The 26794-nt window shown below is 38.8% G+C and overlaps 1 protein-coding gene across 16 annotated transcripts in view; it reads right to left on the reverse strand.

The window, feature by feature from the left end:
* The window catches only part of SNAP91 (synaptosome associated protein 91), a 169573-nt gene that overhangs the window by 102759 nt on the left and 40020 nt on the right, over positions 1–26794 (reverse strand). For all 16 annotated transcript variants that reach the window (XM_027551022.1, XM_027551021.1, XM_027551026.1 and 13 more), the window contains exons 3-7: positions 6466–6608; positions 5762–5837; positions 4915–5017; positions 2839–2932; positions 189–300 (exon numbers count right to left, since the gene is read on the reverse strand). In XM_027551022.1, the coding sequence (XP_027406823.1) occupies positions 189–300; positions 2839–2932; positions 4915–5017; positions 5762–5837; positions 6466–6608 (528 nt within the window). The remainder of the gene's footprint in view (positions 1–188; positions 301–2838; positions 2933–4914; positions 5018–5761; positions 5838–6465; positions 6609–26794) is intronic.

The raw sequence follows: 26794 nt of genomic DNA on the forward strand, positions 1-26794 counted from the left end.
ATGGAATCCCTTTCTGCTGAAAATACCTAGAGTGCTTTCCATTCCCTGCACTTAACCTTGATGTAAGAAAACACACAGAAGTGTGACCTGAGTCATGTCTTTAGATTTTTTATGAAGTCTGTGGTATCTAAATCTCTGCATTCTGATACAGTCTCTCTTCATAGACACCATTCAGTAATTCTACCTACCAAGTAAATTAATCACTCCATCGTTGTAACAAGCAAAAAGTTTGATAAGGTCTTTGAAAAGAAGCATAAATGCAGCATTTATGACACCATTTGTTAGTTCATTTGGATGCACCTAGAAAAAAGATGAAAATTTCATCTGTTAACTGCAAGTCATCAAATGACAATTTTTCTCAGAGTGTGTTAAAATGTCTCAAATTATTACCAAGAAATTGACTCATATTCAACAGATGCTATATAACTCTTTTCGTAATCCTACTAATATATAAAAAAGGATTGCCAATTGTTTGCTTCAATTTAAGTCAATGAAGTTGGCCTATCAAGTGTAAGAAAAATACACATTTGATTAATGAGCCACAGATAAACCAAACCCAACTTCTGAACACCTGTCCTCTTGCTGCTTCCACTGTGTTATAGTACATTCTTTCCCTCCCCATATGAAGTGGTCTCTTTGGAAAAGTTCAGACACCAGGGGCCTGCAGTGACTCAGGGAGGAAGCCTAGCATAGGGAATAGACACCTTAGCCAACTACCCCTAAAGTAATTCTTGAGACTCATAGCATTTCCCCACCACCCACCAAACACTCTAATCACCAGCACAAAGAAGAATAATTTCTCCCCATTTCCCAATCCCTGCTCTGCTCTTTCTCATTCTACGACTTCTTTTCTCTTTTAATTAAGACAATACCATCATTAAAGGTAAGGAAAGCTAAGAAAAATCAGTGAATAAAGACAAAAAAAAAAGTTAAGGGAAGTAGTTCCACATATAGCTAAGGGAACTCTTTACTGTAAAATCTTTCATAAGACAGTAACATGGTTTGCTGCTTTTTCTGAAATTTCACAGGAGTTGGGTGCTGTGACTAGGACTTGGTGACAGACTAACCCAAATAATCTTAACAGAGATTTCCAATAATAGTATTTGAGGAAAATCTTTGTTTTAGTCAACCACCAAAATAGAGGAAAGCTAACAACGTGAGTTATAACTCTCCCTGCTGCTACTGCTGCTAAGTCGCTTGTCATGTCCGACTCTGTGCAACCCCATAGACGGCAGCCCACCAGGCTCCCCCGTCCCTGGGATTCTCCAGGCAAGAACACTAGAGTGGGTTGCCATTTCCTTCTCCAATGCATCAAAGTGAAAAGTGAAAGTGAAGTCACTCAGTTGTGTCTGACTCCTAGCGACCCCATGGACTGCAGCCTACCAGGCTCCTCCGTCCATAGGATTTTCCAGGCAAGAGTACTGGAGTGGGGTGCCATTGCCTTCTCCATAACTCTCCCTATATGTCAGAATATTTTATTTTCATGCATCAGATATGTTTCTTTAATTGAACTTTTATTTTGAAATTACTGCAAGTCCACATTCAATTATAAAAACAAACAAACAAAAAAAACCAGAGATTCCACATACTATTTACAAAATTATAGTACAATCTCACAATCAGGATATGGATACTGATACAATATACCAATCTGATTCAGATTTCTCCAATTTTACTTGCTGCAAATGTGTTTAGTTCTATATAATCTTATCACATGTATAAACTAGTGTAGTTACACCAGAGTCATGACACGGGTATGGTTTTAACAAAGAAGTCATATTGGTATCATCCAAAAGAAGGACCATGACAGAAGAAAAATAATTCTCTTCTGCGGATGGTGTCACACAAGCAGACTCTATAAAATGGCTTTTAATAGCAGGCTGGGGTATTTACCTGCCGGATGTCCCTTCTGCAGCCACTTGATCCTGTCAAACACAACAGGAGGCCACCATCCTGCTCTGAACATACAGATCCAAGAATGCACTGCTTGTGGTTTTCCAGGACTGAAGTTATTTAATACCTGTAAACTGCTCTGACAATCTGGGCAACCAAAATCATCTCCACCACACTGACAGCCTAAACTAATTGTTCATCCAGTTCACTGACATGAAAATGAAAGTGTTAGTCGCTCAGTCGTGTCCAACTCTTTGCAACCCCATGGATTGTACCTCTGTCCGTGAAATTCTCCAGGCAAGAACACTGGAGTGGGTTGCCATTGCCTTCTCCCGGGGGATCTTCCCAACCCAGGGATCGAACCCAGGTTTCCCACATGGCAGACAGATTCTTTACCAGCTGAGCCACCAGGGAAGCCCAAGAATACCGGAGTGGGTAGCCCATCTCTTCTCCAAGGGAATCTTCCCAACCCAGGAATTGAACCAGGGTCTCCTGCATTGCATGTGGATTCTTTACCAACTGAGCTACCCGGGAAGCCCCTCACTGATATGTTATTGTTGCTGCTGCTAAGTCACATCAGTTGTGTCTGACTCTGTGCGATCCCATAAACGGCAGCCCACGAGGCTCCCCCATCCCTGGGATTCTCCAAGCAAGAATACTGGAGTGGGTTGCCATTTCCTTCTCCAATGCATGCAAGTGAAAAGTGAAAGTGAAGTTGCTCAGTCGTGTCCGACTCTTAGCGACCCCATGGACTGTAGCCTACAAGGCTCCTCCATCCAAGGGATTTTCCAGGCAAGAGTACTGGAGTGGGTCGCCAGTGTCTTCTCCCTCACTGACATGAGAGGAATCTAAATCTACTTCCTAAGGGAATTCTTTATCTGCAGCCCACTTTCCAATAAAAGGCAACATAACTGTGTAAGATGCATTTTCTGGTGAGATACGCACATCAAATTCCAGCAGTGCATCAATTTGTCCCTGCAGTATGGGCATGCTCTTCAGCAGCTTCTCAGGAGCCATTGTCCTCATGACACCATCAGCCCTACAATTAAGAAAGGAAAAGGCAAAACTTACTTGTATGTGGAAAACTTGAGACCATGCACGTTGTTCTAAGCTATTTTCCTTCTGTGCTGTGCGTGCTCAGTCGCTCAGTCGTGTCCAACTCTTTGTGACCCCACGGACTATAGCCCTTCAGGTTCCTCTGTCCACGGGGATTCTCCAGGTAAGAATACTGGAGTGGGCTGCTGTTTCCTCTTCCAGGGGAACCCCACCCAGGGATCAAACCCAGGTCTCCCACACTGCAGGCGGATTCTTTACCATATGAGCCCTGCAGGTTGATTTTGAGATAGGAAGAGGCCGTGCTGGTTCTCCTCTCTGTACTCACAATCCTCAAATACACAGGCAATGCTTTCTATGCACCACCCTCAGTGTGGTCTGGATGAAACAGGCCAGTTGAATTTATGAATGGACTTTTCTAAGTCTACAACAAAAATATTAATACTAGTATTAACACTCTAGGTTCCCTAAACCCCAGCTTGTTTGTTTTTGAGAGAGAGAGAAATAAAACATGTCTTGGAAGACTTCAAAACCTGTAGACTAGGATAACCATCAAGTGATGAAAAGGACATTCTGATTTGCAGGTTGGTCAAAGAGAGCTGAGTGCAAATAACCAGCTGAAGAGAATGAGACTGCACGGAGCACTGCAGGGAGCACTCACTGCAGGCCTCCCAAGGAGCCCCTGTATCCAAATAGTCAAGGGGCAGGAGGACCAAAACAGTGCAGGAAAATGCCCAGGTGATGTGAACGGGTTGATAATGACAGCTTTTGGGGTCTCTCCCACTTCTGGGGCAGGAAGAGAATCGCCAAGTGCCCTTATTTGCCTATTCAGGGTTCAGAAGTTTCTATGAAGGCTGTGGCTCTATTGTGGAGAGGTCATGATTGAGTTAGAACATCAGCTAAGGCTGTCCAGGGCCACATAAGAAGCCAGAGGAAGGCATATGAACCAGAATCATCTCTAATATAAGGGGATAAAGCCAAAATCTTAATTTATAAAATGTTCACCCATAAGAAACGAATCTGTTTTGAACAGGCAAGATTATATTTTTCAGCTAAATTTAGGTCAGCTATCAGAAAACAGAGCTATATCTTTTGGGGGTGATTCTTGAGACTAAAATATTAACTTTTCTATATGTTGCCATTATTTGAAATTATGAATGGATACAGGATCTGCAGAGGAAGAGATGGTTAGATAGCATCATCAACTCAATGGACATGAGTATTATCAGTTCAATTATGGTGTGTTTGTATGTGTGCTTATGTGTGTGCATGTATAATAGTGTGGGCTTCCCTGGTTGCTCAGTAGTGAATAATCTGCCTGCCAATGCAGGAGATGCAGGTGTGGTCCCTGGGTCAGGAAGATCCCCTGGAGGAGGAAAATGGCAACCCACTCCAGTAGTCCTGCTTGGGAAATCCCATGGACAGAGAAGACTGCTGGGCTAATCCATGGGGTTGCAAAAGAGTGGGACAAGACTTAGTAGGTCAACAGGAACAACAATGTATAATAGTAGAACAGTATTACCTGTCAAAAACAGATCTCCATGCATACACACAGTTCAGTCTCACCTCAAACAAAACATACTGAAATAATTATTGTCAGCTACAGCCACATTCTGTTAAATGAAACTTGTTTAAATTCTCTCCATTTAAAATTATTTAAAAGTATGTAAGTATTCAAGAATTTTGAGTTGATTTTAACAAAATAAACTGTTGTACCATGTCAACTTTGAGCAGCAAATCAAATTTTCTGCATGAAAATAAAAGCACAGTAACATTGCAACCTCAAGGCTAGCTTTCATAATATTACTAGTTGAGTTTCTTTTTTTTTTTAAGGTGATTGTAAACTGGGCCTCCATGACCAAAATTAGTTGGTATTTAACTTAGTGAAGATATATCATGTATCTATAAAGATACATCTATAAAGACTTACTCTGTGCAAACAAATATGAGAAAAAAAAAACAACATACCCTTTCTTCACTCTGGCAAAATCAAATGCCATCTGTCTGTAAGAGAAAGCCTTTTCATTCAAATATCTACTATAGCGCCTTATGAAGGTAGACATATCATAACCTGGAGGAAGGGCAGAGGAAATAAAACCAATTAATAAAATATGTTCAACTGTGCTTTGCTTAGTTTCAATTTTTTTTAACTCCTCAAATGTAAGTAATTCTAAGATGAGGTGAATAAGTGTACCAGAAAGGCCTCATTTAAAATCCTACTTCAGGCAAAAATACTTTTGGCATGAGACATTCCAAGACTATTCCATTTAGTTATGCTACCGTCTTTGCACAGAATGTCTTTTCTGATTTTTCCTCGCATTTTTGTTCATTATTTCAGACTTAATACATGTAGTTATCTGAGAACTATTCATGCTTGGTGTGCTTGCCTATACATAATAGACAAGCAGAAAATATGGTGAATGAACACATGATTGTCGTACAAATCCTATTAATTTAGAAAAACATTTAAAACTGAGTACTTTTAAGTTGGGAATGTATTTTTAACTTCACTGCCTCCTATACCTTCATAAACAAACAACTGTGGGTCTAGCATACCCACTGTTATTTTTTAAGGTAAATACTGAAAGACAAAAAATAAAATTAAAATATAATTCATATGCTGAGTTGCCTAACAATTAAATATTTTAAAGCTACTATAAAGTAACTATATATAGTTATATTTACATTTTATTCTTAGATATCCAGTGGAGCTATCGGTTATAATGATTTTCAATGAATTTTGAATAATTAAAAAAATCAAAAGATTCTGTACCAAAAGGATTAGCAAGAAAATTATAAAACATAATATTCTTACCATGGGATCCACTTTTGTCCAAAAAATTGCTGAGATTGAAGAGTGTATTTCTAGAAGCCAAATACTGAATAAATCTCTGAAAAACAAAAATCAGAATCAAATATCAATATTCTCAAAGCATTAATTTCAACAACTTCTGATATTAAAGGGAATTTTTAGGGAATTTCTAAAAATATGCATTCTCATTGTGATTTTTTTTTTTCCACTCAGTATAGTTTCCTAGTCTCCTGGTTTTCTCTAATGGGGAATAAAAACTAAATCATAGTCACTGAATCAGAATTAAGTTTTATGATCTTGCATTTCTGTGTATAACAGAAACATTTGAATTTAATAGGATTCAGTAGGCATCCCATATAAAATGGCTAATTTTTAGTTTGTGAGTATTTTCCAAAATGAAACACTGTTATGTAAGCAATTTTCACACAGAGGCACAAAGGAATACTTCCAATGGGAAAAACAATTTTGCTGTTTCTTTCTCCTAACATTTTTATCCATTAATATGTTTACATGGTATATACATATTTAACACATGTCTAACAGCATTTTTCTGAAAAACAGGTAAACAGAAGAGCAAGACTGTACTCCAGATGACTTTTCTATATACTTCCTCTTATTTTTCTAACTAGTAAAAGTGGAGAGGGCCTTAAGGCTTATCAGTGCCCCTCCCCTGCCAAAAAAAGAACACTTGGGTCTACGAGCTTTACCTCATTTCCGTGCACCATGAGATGATGTGTAGTGACTAAAGCTTTGAATACAACCACCCAGCTACTGTTCGTTGCCCGCTCAAAGAGCGTGTCTGCCATCTGAGGAATATTAACATTGGTCTCATTGGTAGCCTGGATCAAATCTACGAGAACAGAAGATTTCGGTCAATAACACAAATGATTGCATAAAAAAAATTCATTTCAAATTTTAAACATTTAAACCTGTTTACAAAAGTATGAGCCAAAATTCCATTGACCACAGCTAAACAAATGTTCAAAAATTGTATGTAATATTTTCACACATGGACACATACTAATAAATACATTTACCCAATGTATTTACTTTTTCTTGGGCTTTTTTTTTCCTACTGAATTCTCTTCTGTATCCTCTTCTGAATTTAATCCATTTTCTGGGCCCAGTGTCATTTTTTAGAAATAACAAACTCTAGGAATGCTAAGCTTCATGTTAATCTTTTTTGTTATCACTTTTAGAACAATGTCTTAAACATGAAGATGTTTATTCTGTACACCATCTGAAGGCAACAGAATATTTTTTGAAACATTATATCAAAAAGCCTACTTCACCTGGATTTTAATTTTGATGGGTGCTAATGAACATGGGGTCGCTAAGAGTCGGGCATGACTGAGCGACTTCAGTTTCACTTTTCACTTTCATGCATTGGAGAAGGAAATGGCAACCCACTCCAGTATTCTTGCCTGGAGAATCCCAGGGACAGAGGAGCTTAGTGGGCTGCCATCTATGGGGTCGCACAGAGTCGGACACGACTGAAGCGACTTAGCAGCAGCAGCAGCCATGAACACACTTGTCATGTAAGTGACAGAGGAGAGTAAACACTAAAAGAGGGAAGAATTCCTCTAAACCCATCTAAAGGTTTTACAGAACATCATACAGGCACTAAACTACTATGATTTGACCTGAGTTTATAAAAGAGAGCAAATCTTTGTAACACATTGACTGTCCACATCTACATATTAGCTGTGATTCTAGCTGTACCTCAGGGGGAAAAAATGTCTATAGCCCCAAAAGAGGCTGCCCAGAATCCAGAAAATAGAGCACTGTCGAAAAGTTAGCTGAGGCAGCCAAAGATTATGTGCTAAGGAACAGAAGCGAAGCCACTCTGGGGCAGTGTGGCCTTAAGAAGACTATTGCAACAGCACAAGGTAACCTCTTTAGCAAAACAAAACTGCAGGAATTCTACCAGAGGTCATCCCCACCTTACAGAGGACCATATGTGATACCCAGGGCCTAGGATATTCCATGCAACAAATGCAACGACAAACCCATCCTGTTTCTCACTTAAAATCAACACTTAGTACTCATTAAGCTCCACATTTGTCTTATGCATCTATTTTACAAAAAAATAAATTTTTTTAAATTGATACTCCATCACTGAAATAGCTCTTATCTAAGATTAAAGGGTGTCAATCGTTGATATGAATTATAAATGGACCAAACCAGATTTCTTTCTTACATTTATTTTAAACTTCTAGTCCCTGAACAGCCATCCCATAAAGTCTCCTTTTACTGGAATTCTACTCATTCTTCAGGAAATCTTTCCTGGTCCTATTTGAATGTAGTCACATGTTCCTCTGCTTAAAAACCTGAGGCATTTTATTCTTAGTGCCTAAAAGCTGGTAGTCTATTGTCCATGGTGTTGCAAAGAGTCGGACACGACTGAACACGCACGCGCGCGCACACACACACACACACACACACACACACACACACACCCACATCAGATGTCTGTCTGTCATAAGTTCCTATAGTTCCCTGAGGACAGAAACAATCATACCAATGTCTGTTTCCTGGCAGGGCTTTGGAGAACACAGCACGCAGTAAACATGTGTTGAACAAAATGTATAATAACCAAAATACTTTCCCCTAAATCTAAATAAACAGTTCTTTGAAAAAGACAAATTGCTATGCTCTAACATGATTTTCCAAGATTATATCATAGGACTGCTTTATACCTGAAACTCATTATCAGCTACAAGCTCTTCTATTCCTTTATTTATTGAACTGGTAATGTAGAAATGTACTGCTGATCAGAGTAGATGAATACATGCTCAGATAATAAAGAAGTCCCTGGAAGAATACAGAGATGCAGGATGACAGAGCAGGAAAGAACCCAGGTCCAGAGCCCAGCTCAGCAACCCTTTAGATGTACAACTTCAGAGAAATCACTTAATATACCTGTGGTTTGGTACTTTAACTTTAAAATGGCAGTAATAATTACTACCTTTCAGAGTTATCACAAGGGTTCCCTGGGGGCTCAGCAGTAAAACCTCAGCCTGCAATGCAGGAGCTGCAGGAGACTTGGGTTTGATCTCTGAGTCGAGAAGATCCCCTGGAGGAGGGCATGGCAATTCACTCCAGTATTCCTAGCTGGAAAATCCCATGGACAGAGGAACCTGGGCGGCTACAGTCCATAGGGTCGTAAAGAGTTGTACAGGACATGACCGAAGCGACTGAGTACGGGGTTATTACAGAGACTACAAATGGTCTGAAGAAAGTAGGTACCCAAAGTAAATGCTTGTAAATGCTGTGATCCATACACGGCACTGAGAATATGGTGGGGCATTAGCAAAGATGCCATAGCAAAGATGCCATGGAATGGAGAGTTGAGTGGGACCCTAAAGTCAGCTGTGACGTGGGAGGGGAGTGAGGACATTTTTAGCAAATGTGCAAAGAGTAAAGCTGTAAAAAAAAAAAAAACACGATGACTGTGACAGAGCACTGGGTTTGAATCTAGAGGGGTGGGATGGGGTGGGAGGAAGGTTCAAGAGGGAGGGGACATATGTATACCTATGGCTGATTCATGTTGATGTATGGCAGAAATGAATACAATATTGTAAAGCAATTATCCCCCAATTAAAAAATAAATCAAAGAGGTATCATCTCACACCAGTCAGAATGGCTGCTACCAAAAAGTCTGCAAACAATAAATGCTGGAGAGACTGTGGAGAAAAGGGAACCCTCTTACACTGTTGGTGGGAATGCAAACTAGTACAGCTACTATGGATAACAGTGTGGAGATTCTTTAAAAAACTGGAAATAGAATTGCCATACGACCCAGAAATTCCACTGCTGGGCATATACACCAAGGAAACCAGAACTGAAAGAGACACATGTACCCCAATGTTCATCACAGCACTGTTTACAATAGCTAGGACATGGAAGCAACCTAGATGTCCACTGGTAGATGAATGGATAAAAAGTTGTGGTACATATACATAATGGAATATTACTCAGTTATTAAAAAGAACGCACTTGAGTCAGTTCTAATGAGGTGGATGAAACTGGAGCCTATTATACAGAGTGAAGTCAGAAAGAAAAACACCAATACAGTATATTAACACATCTATATGGAATTTAGAAAGATGGTAATGATGACCCTATATCTGAGACAGAAGAAGAGACACAGATATAAGGAACATACTGTTGGACTCTGTGGGAGAAGGTGAGGGTGGGATGATTTGAGAGTAGCATTGAAACATGTATATTATCATATGTGAAACAGATGACCAGTCCAAGTTTGATGCATGAAACAGGGCACTCAAAACTGGTGCACTGGGACAAACCAGATGGATGGGATGCAGAGGGAGGTGGGAGGGGGTTTCGGGATGGGAGACACATGTACTCCCGTGGCTGATTCATGTCAACGTATGGCAAAAACCACCACAATATTGTAAAGTAATTAGCCTCCAATTTAAATAAATTTTAAAAATAAATAAAATTTAAAAAAATGAGTGCCTCCTAGGAGAACTGTGGTGGTCTGGGGCTGTGCATATGTGGGCAGATGGAGGGGAGAGTTTAACTAGAGAGCTAATAAAGGCCAGTGAGAGATCTCACACCTCACATTAAAGAGTTTCAACTTTAACCTATGGAGCAAGGGGAACCCCAGGGAGTATTTCAGCAGAAGAGTACCAGTAAAACTTTTCTTTTACAGGCAACCACTTGGCCGATTACTAAATAATATCTGCAAGATAAAAAGATACACAAGATAAGAAATAATTACCTTTGTCTGAAAAGATACAGCAGAGACAAGGGCAAGTTAGAAAGCCCAGCTGAGAGCCAGAGGAGATGAACCTGAACTCATGAAAAGGCAGTGGAGACAGAGAGAAATGGTGAAAGTAGCAGAAAAATATTTAGGAGGTAAAGCTGATGGGCATTTGCAAGTGAGTACACAGATATTGTAAGTAAAAGGAATCTTAAATTTAATTACAGATTTCTAGTTTAAGGCCCAGTGAATGCTTTTTTACTGACACAGGAGGAAAGCTGGTTCCAAAGGAGATATAAACTATTTTTGACATGATATATATGAAGTAGCTGTTGGAACTCAAGTTGAGATGCCTGACAGGGGACTGGAAAGAAATGAAAAGTTAGTCACTCAGTTGCGTGCAACTCTTGGCGACCCCCACGGGCTGGGTCTTACCAGGCTCTTCTTTCATGGGATTCTTCATGCAAGGATACTGGAGTGGGTTGCCATTTCTTTCTCCAGGAGATCTATCTGACCCAGCAAACCAGGTCTCCAGTATTGCAGGCAGACTGTTTACCATCTGAGCCACCAGGGAAGCTCAGGGGACTGGAAGCTGGTTCTAAAGCTTAGGAGAAATGCATGGCCTAGACACAAACTTAGGAGTCACCAGCAACAATAAACAACAGTTATAACCAGACATGGAACAACAGACTGGTTCCAAATTGGGAAAGGAGCACATCAAGACTATGTATTGTCACTCTGCTTATTTAATTTATATACAGATTACATTATGTGAAATGTCGGGCTGGATGAAGCCCAAGCTGGAATCAAGACTGCAGGGAGAAATATCAATAACCTCAGACGTGCAGGTGATTGACACCACCATAATGGCAGAAAGCAAAGAGGAATTAAAGAGCTTCTTGATGAGACTGAAAGAGGAGAGAGAAAAATGTGGTTTAAAACTCAATATTCAAAAAACTAAGACCATGGCATCTGGTCCCATCACTTCATGGCAAACAGATGGGGAAAAATGGAAACAGTGACAGAGTTTTTATTTTCTTGGGCTCCAAAATCACTGTGGGTGGTGACTGCAACCACGAAATTATAAGACACTGGCTCCTTGGAAGAAAAGTTGTGACTAACCTAGACAGCATATTAAAAAGCAGAGACATTACTTTGCCAACAATGGTCTGTATAGTCAAAGCTATGGTTTTTCCAGTAGTCATGTACAGATGTGAGAGTTGAACCGTAAAGAAGGCTGAGCACTGACGAACTGATGCTTTCAAACTGTGGTGCTAGAGAAGACTCTTGGAAGTCCCTTGGATAGCAAGGAGATCAAACCAGTCATTCTTAAAGGAAATCAACTCTGACTATTCATTGGAAGGACTGATGCTGAAGCTGAGGCTGCAATACTTAGGCTACCTGATACAAAGAGCCAACTCACTGGAAAATACCCTGATGCTGGGAAAAGTTGAGGGCAGGAGGAGAAGGGGGTGACAAAGGATGAGACGGTTGGATGGCATCATACACACAATGGATATGCATTTGAGCAAACTCCTAGAGATAATGAAGGACAGGGAAGCCTGGCGTGCTGCAGTCCATGGGCTCACAAAGAGTTGGACACAACTGAGCGACTGAACAACAGCAGCAACGATACAGGAGATGAGATCATGTGTGCAGAGGAGATAAGCCATGGATCATACACAGAACAATGAAAAGTATTCATTATAAATAAGGAAATAAGAAGCAAAATTAAGGAAGACCAATATTTAAGAGAGCTTCCCTGGTAGCTCAGATGATAAAGAATCCACCTGCAAGGAAGGACACCCAGGTTTGACCCCTGGGTCAGGAAAATCCCATGGAGAAGGGAACAGCAACCTACTCCAGTATCCTTGCTTGGAGAATTCCATGGACAGACCACAGGATTGCAAAGAGTCAGACACAACTAAGTGACTAATGCTAATATTTAAGAGATGACTGGAAAAGAACTGAGTAAAACAGCAGACAGAATGGTGAAGAGAAGCCTGGGAAAATTAAATTTTGGAGCCAATTAATAAGAGAGCTTCAAATATTTCAAGTAGCTATTAGGGATAACTGGTATCAAACTCTACAGAAAGTCCGAGCAACTAGAACCCTAAGAATAGAAGGTGTGACACGGAGACTGCTGCCATGTAAAAGAAATAATTATAAAGCCTAAACACAGCCTGGATGTGACATTTTTAAAGCTAGGAGGCACTTAAGCTTGTTTGAGACCAAGAAGGAAAAATAAAAAAGAGCTGAGTTTGAAAAGAGAGAAGAGGTAATTTATCGGATGTTCTCCAGGCAGGATAAGGTCTAGAACCCAGGGCTCAGATGTTGGAATTAGCCTCAGAGAGGTTTACACAATGAAGAGAGTAAAGATGGGTGCTCTTGAATGGAGATGGGAGAAGGATGACAGAAAGAAGGCCACTGAGAAGCAAGTTCCTGGTGAAGCAGTAAGCTATTAATTTTATTAAATCATAATTTTAGTATACTCATCTTTGTAATACTCTATGTCAGGAATGGCAAACTACAGCTTGCTGGGCAAACCAGGTCTGCTTGATTTTTTTTTTTTTTTTTTTGGTTTTCAAATCATCCTTTATTTATTGCTTTTTCATGCTGCTTTATTTTTTTATTATTGAAGGACAATTGCTTTACAGAATTTTGTTGTTTTCTGTCAAACCTCACCCTGAATCAGCCATAGGTGTACATATATCCCCACCATTTGGAACTTCCCTCCCATCTCCCTCCACATCCCACCCCTCTAGAATGGGAGAAAATAATAGCATCAATCAATCTAGGTTGATGCAGAGCCCCTGTTTGACTTTCTTGGCCATACAGCAAATTCCCGTTGGCTGTCTATCTTGCATATGGTGATTTAAGTTTCCATGTTACTCTTTCCATGCATCTCACCCTCTCCTCCCCTCTCCCCATGTCCATAAGTCTATTCTCTATGTCTGTTTCTCCATTGCTGCCCTGTAAGTGAATTCTTCAGTATCATTTTTCTAGATTCCGTATATATGCATTAGAACACAATATTTATCTTTCTCTTTCTGACTTACTTCACTCTGTTTAATAGGTTCTAGGATCATCCACCTCATTAGGACAGATTCAAAGGCATTCCTTTTAATGCCTGAATAATATTCCATTGTGTATATGTACAACTTCTTTATCCATTCATCTGTTGATGGACATCTAGGTTGCTTCCATGTTCTAGCTGTTGTAAATAGTGCTGCAGTGAACAATAGGATACATGTGTCTTTTTCAATTTTGGTTTCCTCAGGGTATATGCCTAGGAGTGGGATTGCTGGGTCATATGGTGGTTTTAGTCTTAGTTTTTAAAGGAATCTCCATACCATCTTCCATAGTGGCTGTATCATTTTACATTCCCACCAACAGTACAAGAGCGTTCCCTTTTCTCCACACCCTCTCCAGCATTTATTGTTGGTAGACTTTTTGATGATGGCCATTCTGACCAGTGTGAGGTGATTATCTCATTGTAGCTTTGATTTGCATTTCTCTAACACTGAGCAAGGTTGAGCATTTTTTCATGTGTTTGTTAGCCAGCTGTATGTCTTCTTTGGAAAAATGTCTGTTTAGGTCTTTTCCCACTTTTTGATTGGGTTCTTTGTTTTTCTGGTCTTGAGCTGTATGAGCTGCTTGTATATTTTGGAAATTGATCCTTTGTCAGTTGTTCCATCTGCTATTATTTTCTCCTATTCTGACGGTTGTCTTTTCACCCTGCTTATAGTTTCCTTTGCTGTGCAAAAGCTTTTACGTTTAATCAGGTCCCACTTGTTTACTTTTGTTTTTATTTCTGTTACTCTAGGAAGTAGGTCATAGAGGATCTGGCTTTGTCATCGAGGGTCCTGCCTATGTTTTCCTCTAAGAGTTTTATAGTTTCTGGTCTTAACATTTAGGTCTTTAATTGATTTTGAGTTTATCTTTGTGTATGGTGTTAGGAAGTATTCTAATTTCATTCATTTACATGTAGCTGTCCAGTCTTCCCAGCACCATTTACTGAAGAGGCTGTCTTTGCCCCATTGTATCTTCTTGCCTCCTATGTCATATATAAGGTACCCATAAGTGCATGGGTTTCTTTATGAGCTTTTTATATTATTCCATTGGTCTATATTTCTGTTTTTGTGCCAGTACCATACTGTCTTGATGATTGTAGCTTTGTAGTATAACCTGAAGTCAGGAAGATTGGTTCCTCCAGCTCCACTCTTCTTTCTCAAGACTGCTTTGGCTATTCAGGCTCTTTTGTGTTTCCATATGAATTGTGAACTTTTTTTTCCCTAGTTCTGTGAAAAATGTCATTGGTAATTTGATACTGTTCATGTTGAATCTATAGATTGCATTTGGTAGTATAGTCATTTTCACAATATTGATTCTTCCTACCCAGGTACATGGAATAGCTCTCCATTTATGTCATCTTTGATTTCTTTCATTACTGTCTTGTAATTTTCTGTGTAGAGTTCTTTTGTTTCCTTCAGTTCAGTTCAGTCGCTCAGTTGTGTCCGACTCTTTGCGACCCCATGAATCACAGCACGCCAGGCCTCCCTGTCCATCACCAACTCCCAGAGTTCACTCAGACTCACATCCATCGAGTCAGTGATGCCATCCAGCCATCTCATTCTCTGTTGTCCCCTTCTCCTCCTGCCCCCAATCCCTCCCAGCATCAGAGTCTTTTCCAATGAGTCAACTCTTCGCATGAGGTGGCCAAAGTACTGCAGTTTCAGCTTTAGCATCATTCCTTCCAAAGAAATCCCAGGGGTGATCTCCTTCAGAATGGACTGCTTGGATCTCCTTGCAGTCCAAAGGACTCTCAAGAGTCTTCTCCAACACCACAGTTCAAAAGCATCCATTCTTTGGCACTCAGCCTTCTTCACAGTCCAACTCTCACATCCATACATGACCACAGGAAAAACCATAGCCTTAACTAGATGGACCTTTGTTGGCAAAGTAATGTCTCTGCTTCTGAATATGCTGTCGAGGTTGGACATAACTTTCCTTCCAAGGAGTAAGTGTCTTTTAATTTCATGGCTGCAGTCACCATTTGCAGTGATTTTGGAGCCCAAAAAATAAAGTCTGACACTGTTTCCACTGTTTCCCTATCTATTTCCCATGAAGTGATGGGACCAGATGCCATGATCTTTGTTTTCTGAATGTTGAGCTTTAAGCCAACTTTTTCACTCTCCACTTTCACTTTCATCAAGAGGCTTTTTAGTTTCTCTTCACTTTCTGCCATAAAGATGGTATCATCTGCATATCTGAGGTTATTGATATTTCTCCCAGCAATCTTGATTCCAGCTTGTGCTTCTTCCAGTCCAGCATTTCCCATGATGTACTCTGCATATAAGTTAAATAAGCAGGGTGACAATATACAGCCTCGACATACTCCTTTTCCTATTTGGAACCAGTCTGTTGTTCCATGTCCAGTTCTAACTGTTGCTTCCTGACCTGCATACAGATTTCTCAAGAGGCAGGTCAGGTGGTGTGGTATTCCCATCTCTTTCAGAATTTCCCACAGTTTATTGTGATCCACACAGTCAAAGGCTTTGGCATAGTCAATAAAGCAGAAATAGATGTTTTTCTGGAACTCTCTTGCTTTTTCCATGATCCAGCAGATGTTGGCAATTTAATCTCTGGTTCCTCTGTCTTTTCTAAAACCAGCTTGAACATCAGCTGTTTCCTTAGGTAAGTTTATTTCTAGATAGTTAATTCTTTTTGTTGCAATGGTGAATAGGATTGATTCCTTAATTTCTCTGATTTTTCACTGTTAGTACATAGAAATGCAAGTGATTTCTGTTTATTGATTTTGTATTCTGCAACTTTGCTAAATTCACTGATTAGCCAGAGTAATTTTCTGATACTATCTTTAGGGTTTACTATGTACGGTATCATGTCATCTGCAAACAGTGAGAGCTTTCCTTCTTCATTTTTTTTAAATATAAATTTATTTATTATTTTAATTGGAGGCTAATTACAATATTGTATTGGTTTTGCCATACATCAACATGAATCCACCATGGGTACACACATGTTCCCCATCCTGAACCCCCCTCCCACCTCCCTCCCTGTACCATCCCTCTGGGTCATCCCAGTGCACCAGCTCCAAGCATCCTGTATCCTGCATCAAACCTGGACTGGAGATTCGTTTCACATATGATATTATACATGTTTCAATGCCATTCTCCCAAATCATCCCACCCTCTCCATCTCCCACAGAGTCCAAAAGACTGTTCTATACATCTGTGTCTCTTTTGCTGTCTCGCATACAGGGTTATCGTTACCATCTTCCTAAATTCCATATATATGCGTTAGTATACTGTATTGGGGTTTTTCTTTCTGGCTTACTTCACTCTGTATAATAGGCTCCAGTTTCATCCACCTCATTAGAACTGATTCAAATGTATTCTTTTTAATGGCTGAGTAATACTCCATTGTGTATATGTACCACAGCTTGCTTATCCATTCATCTGCTGATGGACATCTAGGTTGCTTCCATGTCCTGGCTATTATAAACAGTGCTGCGATGAACATTGGGGTACACGTGTCTCCTTCAATTCTGGTTTCCTCAGTGTGGATGCTCAGCAGTGAGATTGCTGGGTCACGTGGCAGTTCTATTTCCAGTTTTTTAAGGAATCTCCACACTGTTCTCCATAGTGGCTGTACTAGTTTGCATTCCCACCAACAGTGTAAGAGGGTTCCCTTTTCTCCACACCCTCTCCAGCATTTATTGTTTGTAGACTTTTGGTTAGCAGCCATTCTGACTGGTGTCAGATGGTATCTCATTGTGGTTTTGATTTGCATTTCTCTGATAATGAGTGATGTTGAACATCTTTTCATGTGTTTGTTAGCCATCTGCATGTCTTCTTTGGAGAAATGTCTATTTAGTTCTTTGGCCCATTTTTTGATTGGGTCATTTATTTTTCTGGAATTGAGCTGCAGGAGTTGCTTGTATATTTTTGAGATTAGTTCTTTGTTACTTGCTTCATTTGCTACTATTTTCTCCCATTCTGAAAGCTGTCTTTTCACCTTGCTTAGAGTTTCCTTTGTTGTTCAGAAGCTTTTAATTTTAATTAGGTCCCATTTGTTTACTTTTGCTGTTATTTCCAATATTCTGGGAGGTGGGTCATAGATTTATGTTGGAGAGTGTTTTGCCTGTGTTCTCCTCTAGGAGCTTTATAGTTTCTGGTCTTACATTTAGATCTTTAATCCATTTTGAGTTTATTTTTGTGTATGGTGTTATACTTCTTCTTTTCTGATCTGGATTTCTTCTATTTCTTTTTCTTCTCTGACTGCTCTAGCTAGGACTTTCAGAACTATATTGAACAACAGTGGAGAAAGTGGGCACCCTTGTCTTGTTCCTGATCTTAGGGGGAATGCTTTCAGTTTTTCACTATTGAGAGTAATGTTTGCTGTAGGCTTATCATATATGGCCTTTACTATGTTGAGGTAGTTTTCTTCTATGCCCATTTTTTGAAGAGTTTTAATCATAAATGGATGCTGAATTTTGTCAAAGGCTTTTTCTGTATCTATTGAGATGTTCATATGGTTTTTATCTTTCAATTTATTAACATGGTGTATCACATTGATTGATTTGCATATATTGAAGAATCCTTGCATCCCTGGAAGAAACCCAACTTGACCATGGTGTATGAGGTTTTTGATGTGCTGCTGAATCTGTTTGGTGAAATTTTGTTGAGGATTTTTGCATCTATGTTCATTAGTGGTATTAGCCTGTAGTTTTCTTTTTTCGTGTTTTATTTGTCTGGTTTTGGTATCAGCGTGATGGTGGCCTTGTAGAATGAGTTTGGAAGTGTTCCTTCCTCTGCCATTTTTTGAAAGAGTTTTAGAAGGATAGGCATTAGCTCTTCTCTGAATGTTTGACAGAATTCTCCTGTGAAGCCATCTGGTCCTGGGCTTTTGTTTTTTGGGAGTGATTCCTGTTTTTGTAAATAAAGTTTTATTGGTACACAATCATACTCATTTGTTTACATATTGTCTAAGACTGCTTTCACACTGCAGTGATGTAGGTGAATCATTATAACACAACTCAAACTCAATTCTGTGGTTCACAAAGCCTAATATATTACTCATTAAATCTTTATAGAAAATGTTAGGTGACCCTGTTCTGTCCCTAAACGGGAAGATACATAAGGCACTTCTGATGTCTAACAAACAGCAATGTCTATTTCAAGAAAAAGCAATTGTGTGTTTGAATTATGAGCTGAACTAACCACTTTTGTCACAGACTACTGTTTTCACTTAAAAGTATGATTGACAGATTTCAAACCATCATGATTCAGACTTGGTATTCAAGTTATTTCTCAAAAATAAAATGAACCTGTCACTTCAAAGAAATGAATGGCAGCACTAGTTGCCATTGATAAATTTCAGTCTTTCAGTAAAAATTAGAATTTCAGAAAAATCATCTCTGCCATGGCAAGCCTGGGAACTCTCTAGTACTTCGAGACTTTTCTGATAAAATTGTTGGTGATATTAATGAGCATCATTTGTTGATACTATTCAAATTAAATGTGTCAACATTTAGAAGATGTGAATAACTCATCTGAGCCAGTATTTTCCAAATGACTAGTGCAAATTACAAAATAATGCAATCAATTCATTCAAAGTACAGATCAACAAATGCCAAAGGATTTTAATACAACAGAGTATAAAAAGTTCACTGATGTGATTTCAGATTCAATACTGCCACTTAAATTTAAGAAATCACCACTTAGAGAGCAGGCTGGCTGCTTGGTCTAGGGGGATAGTTCTTGCCTCAGGCGCGAGAGGTCCAGGGTTCAGGTCCCAGATGAGCCCTTGTATTTTTAGGTTTCCCTGGTGGCTCAGACGGTAAAGAATCTTCCTACAGTGCAGGAGACTTGGGTTTGATCCCTGGTTTGGGAAGATCCCCTGGAGAAGAGCACGGCAACCCACTCCAGTGTTCTTGCCTGGAGAATCCCCATGGACAAAGGAGCCTGACGGCTACAGTCCATTGCGTCGCAAAGAGTCAGACACGACTGAGCAACTAAACAGCACAGCTCACATCAAAGAAGAATACCCACAATTATCTGAAAAGGTCCTCCCTTTTCCAACTGTTTATCTGTGTGAGGCCAGATTTTCCTCATACACTTCAACTAAGACAACATATTCTAACAGACTGAGTATAGAAACAGATACAAGTCTCCATCTTCTACTGAGCAAGATATTAAAGAGATTTATAGAAACATAAAACAATACCACCCTTATTTGTTTCTTGTTTTGGAAAATGATTATTCTCCCTAAAAGTATTGTGTTAACCTGCTAGTATGTTTACTATGACTATTTAAAAATGAAAAATATTCTTAACTTTTCTCAGCTTTGATTTCTAACACAAGTAAATATCTAAAGATATAACTCACATAAACAAAAGCTCTTTGAATTCCTCAAAAATTAAAGGGTACAAAAATGACCTGAAGACCAGTTTAAGAGCTGCTATTTTTTGATCCATACCTAGAAAGAGAACTGCTAGGTTGTAGAGGGCATGCATATTTTACATTAGGAATGTTTTAACACAGCGATTTCACCAATGTGAAGAAGGCTGAACGCTGAAGAATTGATGCTCTTGAACTGTGGTGTTGGAGAAGACTCTTGAGAGTCCCTTGGACTGCAAGGAGATCCAACCAGTCCATTCTGAAGGAGATCAGCCCTGGGATTTCTTTGGAAGGAATGATGCTAAAGCTGAAACTGCAGTACTTTGGCCACCTCATGCAAAGAGTTGACTCATTGGAAAAGACTCTGATGCTGGGAGGGATTGGAGGCAGGAGGAGAAGGGGATGACAGAGGATGAGATGGCTGGATGGCATTACCGACTCGATGGACGTGAGTCTGAGTGAACTCTGGGAGTTGGTGATGGACAGGGAGGCCTGGCGTGCTGCAATTCATGGGGTCGCAAAGAGTCGGACACGACTGAGCAACTGATCCGATCCGATATTCCTTGGTGGCTCAGTAGTAAAGGACGTGCCTGCCAATGTAGGAGAGGTGAGTTGGATCCCTGGGTTGGGAAGATCCCCTGGAGGAGGAAATGGCAACCCACTCCAGCATTTTTGTCTGGGAAATCCCATGGACAGAGTAGACTGGCCTGGCAGGCCACAGTCCATAGGGTCGCAAAGAGTCGAACAGGACTTAGCGACTTAAGCATGAGCACATATTCTCACCAGCAGTTGGTATGCATTTATACTGCTCTACTTCTTCATGAAATGAAGAGTTTCCAGGCAAAGAAAGTAAAAAAAGTTGAACAAAGACATAAAACATGCAGAAAAAAATTCTTGAAAATCATGAGAATCTAAATGCTAAATATCTATCACATTTGAATTCCTTAGAATTCAAAGTCTTAGGAGAACTTGGGGAAACAAATCTGGTGTCATTCTGGTAATTTAAAAAATAGTTTTATTGAAGTAAAACTGAGATACACAAAACTGCATGTATTTAAAGTACATTATTTGATGATGATGAGTGTATCCATCACCCTGAAGGTTTCCTCGATCGATCTCGTTTATAATCCTCTTTCCTACCCTTCCTCAATTGCCTCCCCTGCTGTCCCTTAGCCACCACCAATTCATTTTCAGTAAATATACATTAGCTTGTATTTTCTAAATTTTCTGTAAAGAAAATCATACTTTTTTCTTTGGGTGCGGATGGGGGCAGGAAAGGATTCTTTCATTCACATAATCATTTTGAGACTCATCATATTGTTGCATGTATCATTCCTTTTGATAACTGAGGTGTACTGCCTTATATGGACATGCCAAAACTGTCTATCCATTCATCTATGGATGGACATCTGAGGTGACTCCAGTTTTTGGTTATTACAAGTAAAGCTGCTACAAACATTAGTATACAAGTATTTGTAAGGACACATGCTTTAATTTCCCTTGGGTAACTGCCCAGGAGTGGAGTGTTCAAGTCATTTGGAAATAAATATTTAAGAAATCAGCAAATTACTTCCAAAATGATTGTATCATGTTATATTCCTACCAGAAGTACATGTGTATTTCAGTTTGTTTATTCTTTACCATTCTAACAGGTGTAGTATGGTATCTTATGGTGGTTTTTCTTTGCACTTCCCTGATGACTGAAGATGTTGAACATGTTTTTCATGGACTTTTCATTAGTTTACTTGCCATTGGTATATATTCTTTGCACATTTTTATTGACTAGTTTTTACTACTGAGTGATTCTAGATAAAAATCCTTGATCAGACACATGATTTGCAAATACTTTCTCTAGTGTACAGATTTCTTTTTCCTTCTCTTAACAGTGTCTTTCAAAGAACAGAAATTATGATGAAATCCTACTGATCAAGTTTGCCTTTCATGGATTATGCTTTTTGGTGTCATATTTAAGAAATCTTTGTTTAAGTTACGGTCACAAATATTTTCTCCTATATATCTTCTAGAGGCTTTATAATTTTAGGGTTGCATGTTTAGGTCTATAATACATTGTCAGTTTTCACAAAGGGTGTGAGCTATGGTTATATGATCTTTTCTTTTTTTACAGATGGACATCAGATTGTTCTGGCACTATTTGCTGAAAAAAACTATTCTTTCCCCACTTTACTGCCTTTGTTAAAAATAAATTTTAAGCACATATCTTTGGTTCTATTAAACAATTCTTTATTTTGTTCCGTTAATCTATCTGCCCAACTTTATACTAACATCACACTATCTTTACTGTAAATTTATATTAACTGAAATCAGATAAAGTTACTTTTCCAACTTTATTCTTTTCCAAAGTTGTTTTAACTTTTTAATCCTTTGTACTTCCTTTTGAGTTTTAGACAGAGCCGATCAACTTTGACAAAAAATGTCTGTTGGGATACTGATTTAGATTATATTAAGTCTATTGATCAGTTGGGAGTGAACTGACATCTTAACAATATAGAGTTTTCCAATCCATGTATATATAGCCTGTCTCTCAATTTATTTAGATCTGCTTTAACTTCTCTCAGCAATATTTTGTAGTTTTCAGTATACAAGTCTCACACGTATTTTATCAGATGCATTTCAAAGTATTTCACATTTTTGATATGGTAAATGATATTACTTTCCATTTCAATTCCTAATTGTTCGGTGCCAATATTGAGAAATAACAACTTATTTTGTATTATTGGCTCTGTATCCTATAAGTTTGTTAAAGTCACTTAATAGTTCTTTTTGGTAAATTCCATCACATTTTATGCATAGGTGAACATTTGGTCTGTAATAAAAGTTAGTTTTTACTTCTTTGCAATCTCAATACCTTTCCTTCTCTTTGTAACTTGATGGCAATGGCTAGAATCTCCAGTGTAATCTGAATAGAAATGGTAAGAGAAGATATTCCTGTCTTTTTTTCCTGGCTTCAGAGTGAAATCATTCAGTCTTTCACTAGTAAGCACAATGTTAGCTGTAGGTTTTTCATAAATGTCCTATGTCAGGTTGAGAAAGCTCCCTTCTATTCCTAGGTTGCTGAGATTTTTTTCTTATGAATGAATATTGAACTTTGTCAAATACTGATCATAATCAATTTTCTTTTTCAGACCATTATTATGGTGAATTATATTGACTAATTTTCAAATGTCAAACCAACTTTGCATTCCTGGGATAAACACCTTTCTTTGGTAATGATATTTTATCTAAATGTTGTTGGATTTGATTTGCTAAAATTTTGAAGAATTTTTACATCTATGTTCATGGGGAATATTGATCTATAGTTTTTCTTTCTTGTAATGTCTCTGGCAAGCTATCTTCATAGAATAAGAAGTGTTCTCTTGTTTTCAATTTTCTGGAAGAGTCTGTGTATTCTTCTTGAAAGGGTTTGGGATTATTGCTTTTATAAATGTTTGACAGAATCCAACAATTAAGTCATCTTCACCTGGAGTTTTCTTTGTTAGAAGGTTTTTAATCATGATCTCAATTTCTTTAATAGACACAAGGTTTTTCAGGTTTTAAACTTATTTTTGAATGAGCCTGGTAGTTTGTGCTTTTTAACAAATTTCTCATCTTCATATAAGTTGCTGAATTTATTGGCATCAGGTCACAGCAGCATTCCCTTATTGTCCTGTTAACACCTACAGAATCAGTAGTAATGTCACCCCCCTCTCTTAATTACCTGGTATTAATAATTTACATCTTTTCTGATCAGCCTGGGTAAAGGCATTTAAATTGTGTCCATGTTCTCAAAAAACTAGCTCCATCTCCACCATTCAGGATCCAGCTGGGTCACAGCATCCTGTGCTATGGCATGGAGACCTTCTCGTGGCTGTGAACTTGGACAATCCTACAGCTAACCGTGTTTATTCCCCATCTCTCAGGTATTATTGTCTTTTACTGCCAAATATGCAACATATTGAAAAGGGTTATTTCATATGCTTTGTCCAGTTTCTCAGCTGTTTCAGGCAGGATGGAAGATACCCTGCTACTCTACCTTGACACTAAGTATCAGTGTCTCTTTTTGGTAGTCTTAACTGCAACTAAAAATGTCTTAGAAAAATCTCTCTGAGGCAAGATTATATCACAAGAGAATAAAGAAAATAGATGGGATGGGGGGGGGGGGCGGAAATCTTGAATTTTTAGAAATTGTAAATGATTGTTCACTAAAAGAAGAAAATAGGAACAAACCCAGATGGCTCTCAATTTTGGGATCACCTACTTCTTGTTCCATGACTACCTGAGCCTCTCATCCACCTGAGCCACATGGAAAGTTAGCACATGACAGGGTCCTTGTTACCTCTTACTTGGACCTCTAGCTTGTTCTCTGGATCACCTCCAGCCCAGCTAGATATGTCTGTGGAAAAATAACTGCCTAAGTGCATCCTTCTGGTTACAGAAGTCACCTGCTCAAAAGCCCCTGGGTCCTCTTGCTGTTCATTGAATTCAATATGTCAACTCAGAAGGTCTTTCATTAGAAGGCTCAGTTCCCTCCCTAATTTTTTCTCTGCTACAAATCATGCACCAACAATATAGCACTGAAGCCTTCCATGCTCTTCTGATGGGAAGAGTGTCTCTGCCCTCACCCTTCTGATGTCTCAGCTCTCAGAGCCAATCAATACTGTGGCCTCCAGGAGGTTTTTTTCTGACATCACCCTCAAATTAAAGAAAGGCTAGATCTTTCATGCCATGCAGAGCGGGACGAAGGACACGGGACTTGAAGCCAGTGGTCCAGTTCACAACCTGACTCTGCTATTGATGGACAAGTTACTTTGACTACACTGTGGCCCTGTTTTTTGACCTAGAGATGAGGATAATATTAATTAGCTTACAGGACAGACACTGTCCGTTGTGCTAATCCTTTCTTTACACATCTCTGTTGTAGTCCTTAGTTCCTAGAACTGTAATTGTGTGTTGACATAGGGATCTGCCCCACTGAAGCTCAAGAGATCCAATAGGTAGGAATGAGGCCATATCTATGTCTTTGTATCCCTGGTACCTAACACAGTCCCTAACATATAAAAGAAACTTAGTAAACAAAATGGCAGTGGCTGGCTTGGCATTATCTGCCTTTAAAATACTTTCATGATAAAATTGATAGGTATTAGAAGCTATTTCTTTCCATAAACCCCTACTGGACATAACTGAATCATCAAATCAGACAAGAAGAATTACTTTCTATTCCATTGTTACACATACTTTTATCAGCAGCCTACATTTAGAAAAGCATATTTATTTCCATTTAAAAATCTCACACTAAAAGCTAGACAGCTACATATAAATCAATGGAGTTATAACACTCCCTCACATTATAAACCCCCCCCCCCAAAAAAAAAAACCTCAAAATGGTTTAAAGACCTAAATATAACACATGATAACATAAAACTCTTAGAAAAGAACATAGGCAAAACATAGTCAAATACAAATCACAACAATATTTTCCTAGGTCAGGCTCCCAAGGCAAATGAAATAAAAGCAAAAAGAAACAAATGAGACCTAATCAAATGTAAAAGCTTTTGCAAAGCAAAGGAAACCACTGACAAAATGAAGACAACCTGCAGAATGGGAGAAAATATTTGCAAATGAAAAAATTGAAAAAGGATTAATTTACAAAATATACAAGCAATTCATGCAGCTCAGTATCGGGAAAAAAAACCAAAGAAAAACTGGCCAAGGACCTAAATAGACATTTTCCCAAAGAAGACATACAGATGACCAAAAGGCACAGGAAAAGATGCCCAAAATCTTTTATTATCAGAGAAATGCAAATCAAAACCACAATGAGGTATCACCTCACACTGGCCACCATCAAAAAGTCTACAATTAAATGTTGGAGAGGTTGTAAAGGAAAGGGAACCCTTGGACACCGTGGGAATGTAAGTTGGTACAACCACTATGGAAAACAGAACGCCAGTTCCTTAAAGAAACTAAAAATAGAGCTACCATATAATCTAGCAATCCCACTCCTGGGTATATAATATACCTAGAAAAAACAAAAACTCTAATTAAAAAAGATACATGAACGCCAATGTTCATAGCAGCATCCCAAGTTCCTGCCAACAGACGACTGGCTTAAGAATATGTGGGGGGTGTGTGTGTGTGTGTGTGTGTATATATATGAATATTATTCCAAAAAAATGAAATATTTCCTTTTTGTAGCAACATGGATGGGCCTAGAGAATATTTTACTGAGTGAAGACAGACAGAAAAAGACAAATATATATTACTTATATGGGAAGTCTAAAAACAATACTAAAGAATCTGTATACACAATAGAAATGGATTCACAGACACAGAAAACAAACTTATGGTTACCAAAGGGGAGAGGGAGGGAAAGCACAAGAAACAAATTAGAGAAGTATGGGATTAACAGATACAGACTACTATAGATATTCGGTTGGTGCAATCATATTGTGGTTTTTGGCAATGTTGAACTTCACTATTTGATAATGGAATACATTCTTAATAAATGTGGTTATGTTGTACATCATTTTAATGCACATTTCTCATTTTATGTTTTTTGCTAATGACTTATTACTTGCAGTTTATTTTATATTTACAGAAATTATGTTAGACAAAAAGCAAATTCAAGTGATTTTATTTCAGTGCAAAATGGGTAATAAAGCAGCAGACACACCTCACAACATCAACAATGCATCTGGCCCAGGAATTGCTAATGAATGTGCAGTGCAGTGGTGGTTCAAGAAGTTTTGCAAAGGAGATGAGCACCTTGAAGATGAGGAGTACAGTAGCCAGCCATCAGAAGCTGACAAAGACCAGTGAAGGGCATCTTCAAAGCTGATCCTCTTACAACGACACAAGAAGTTACTGAAGAACTCAACATTGACCATT

The sequence above is a fragment of the Bos indicus x Bos taurus genome, chromosome 9 (assembly GCF_003369695.1).
Source record: "Bos indicus x Bos taurus breed Angus x Brahman F1 hybrid chromosome 9, Bos_hybrid_MaternalHap_v2.0, whole genome shotgun sequence".
Classification (NCBI taxonomy): Eukaryota; Metazoa; Chordata; class Mammalia; order Artiodactyla; family Bovidae; genus Bos; species Bos indicus x Bos taurus.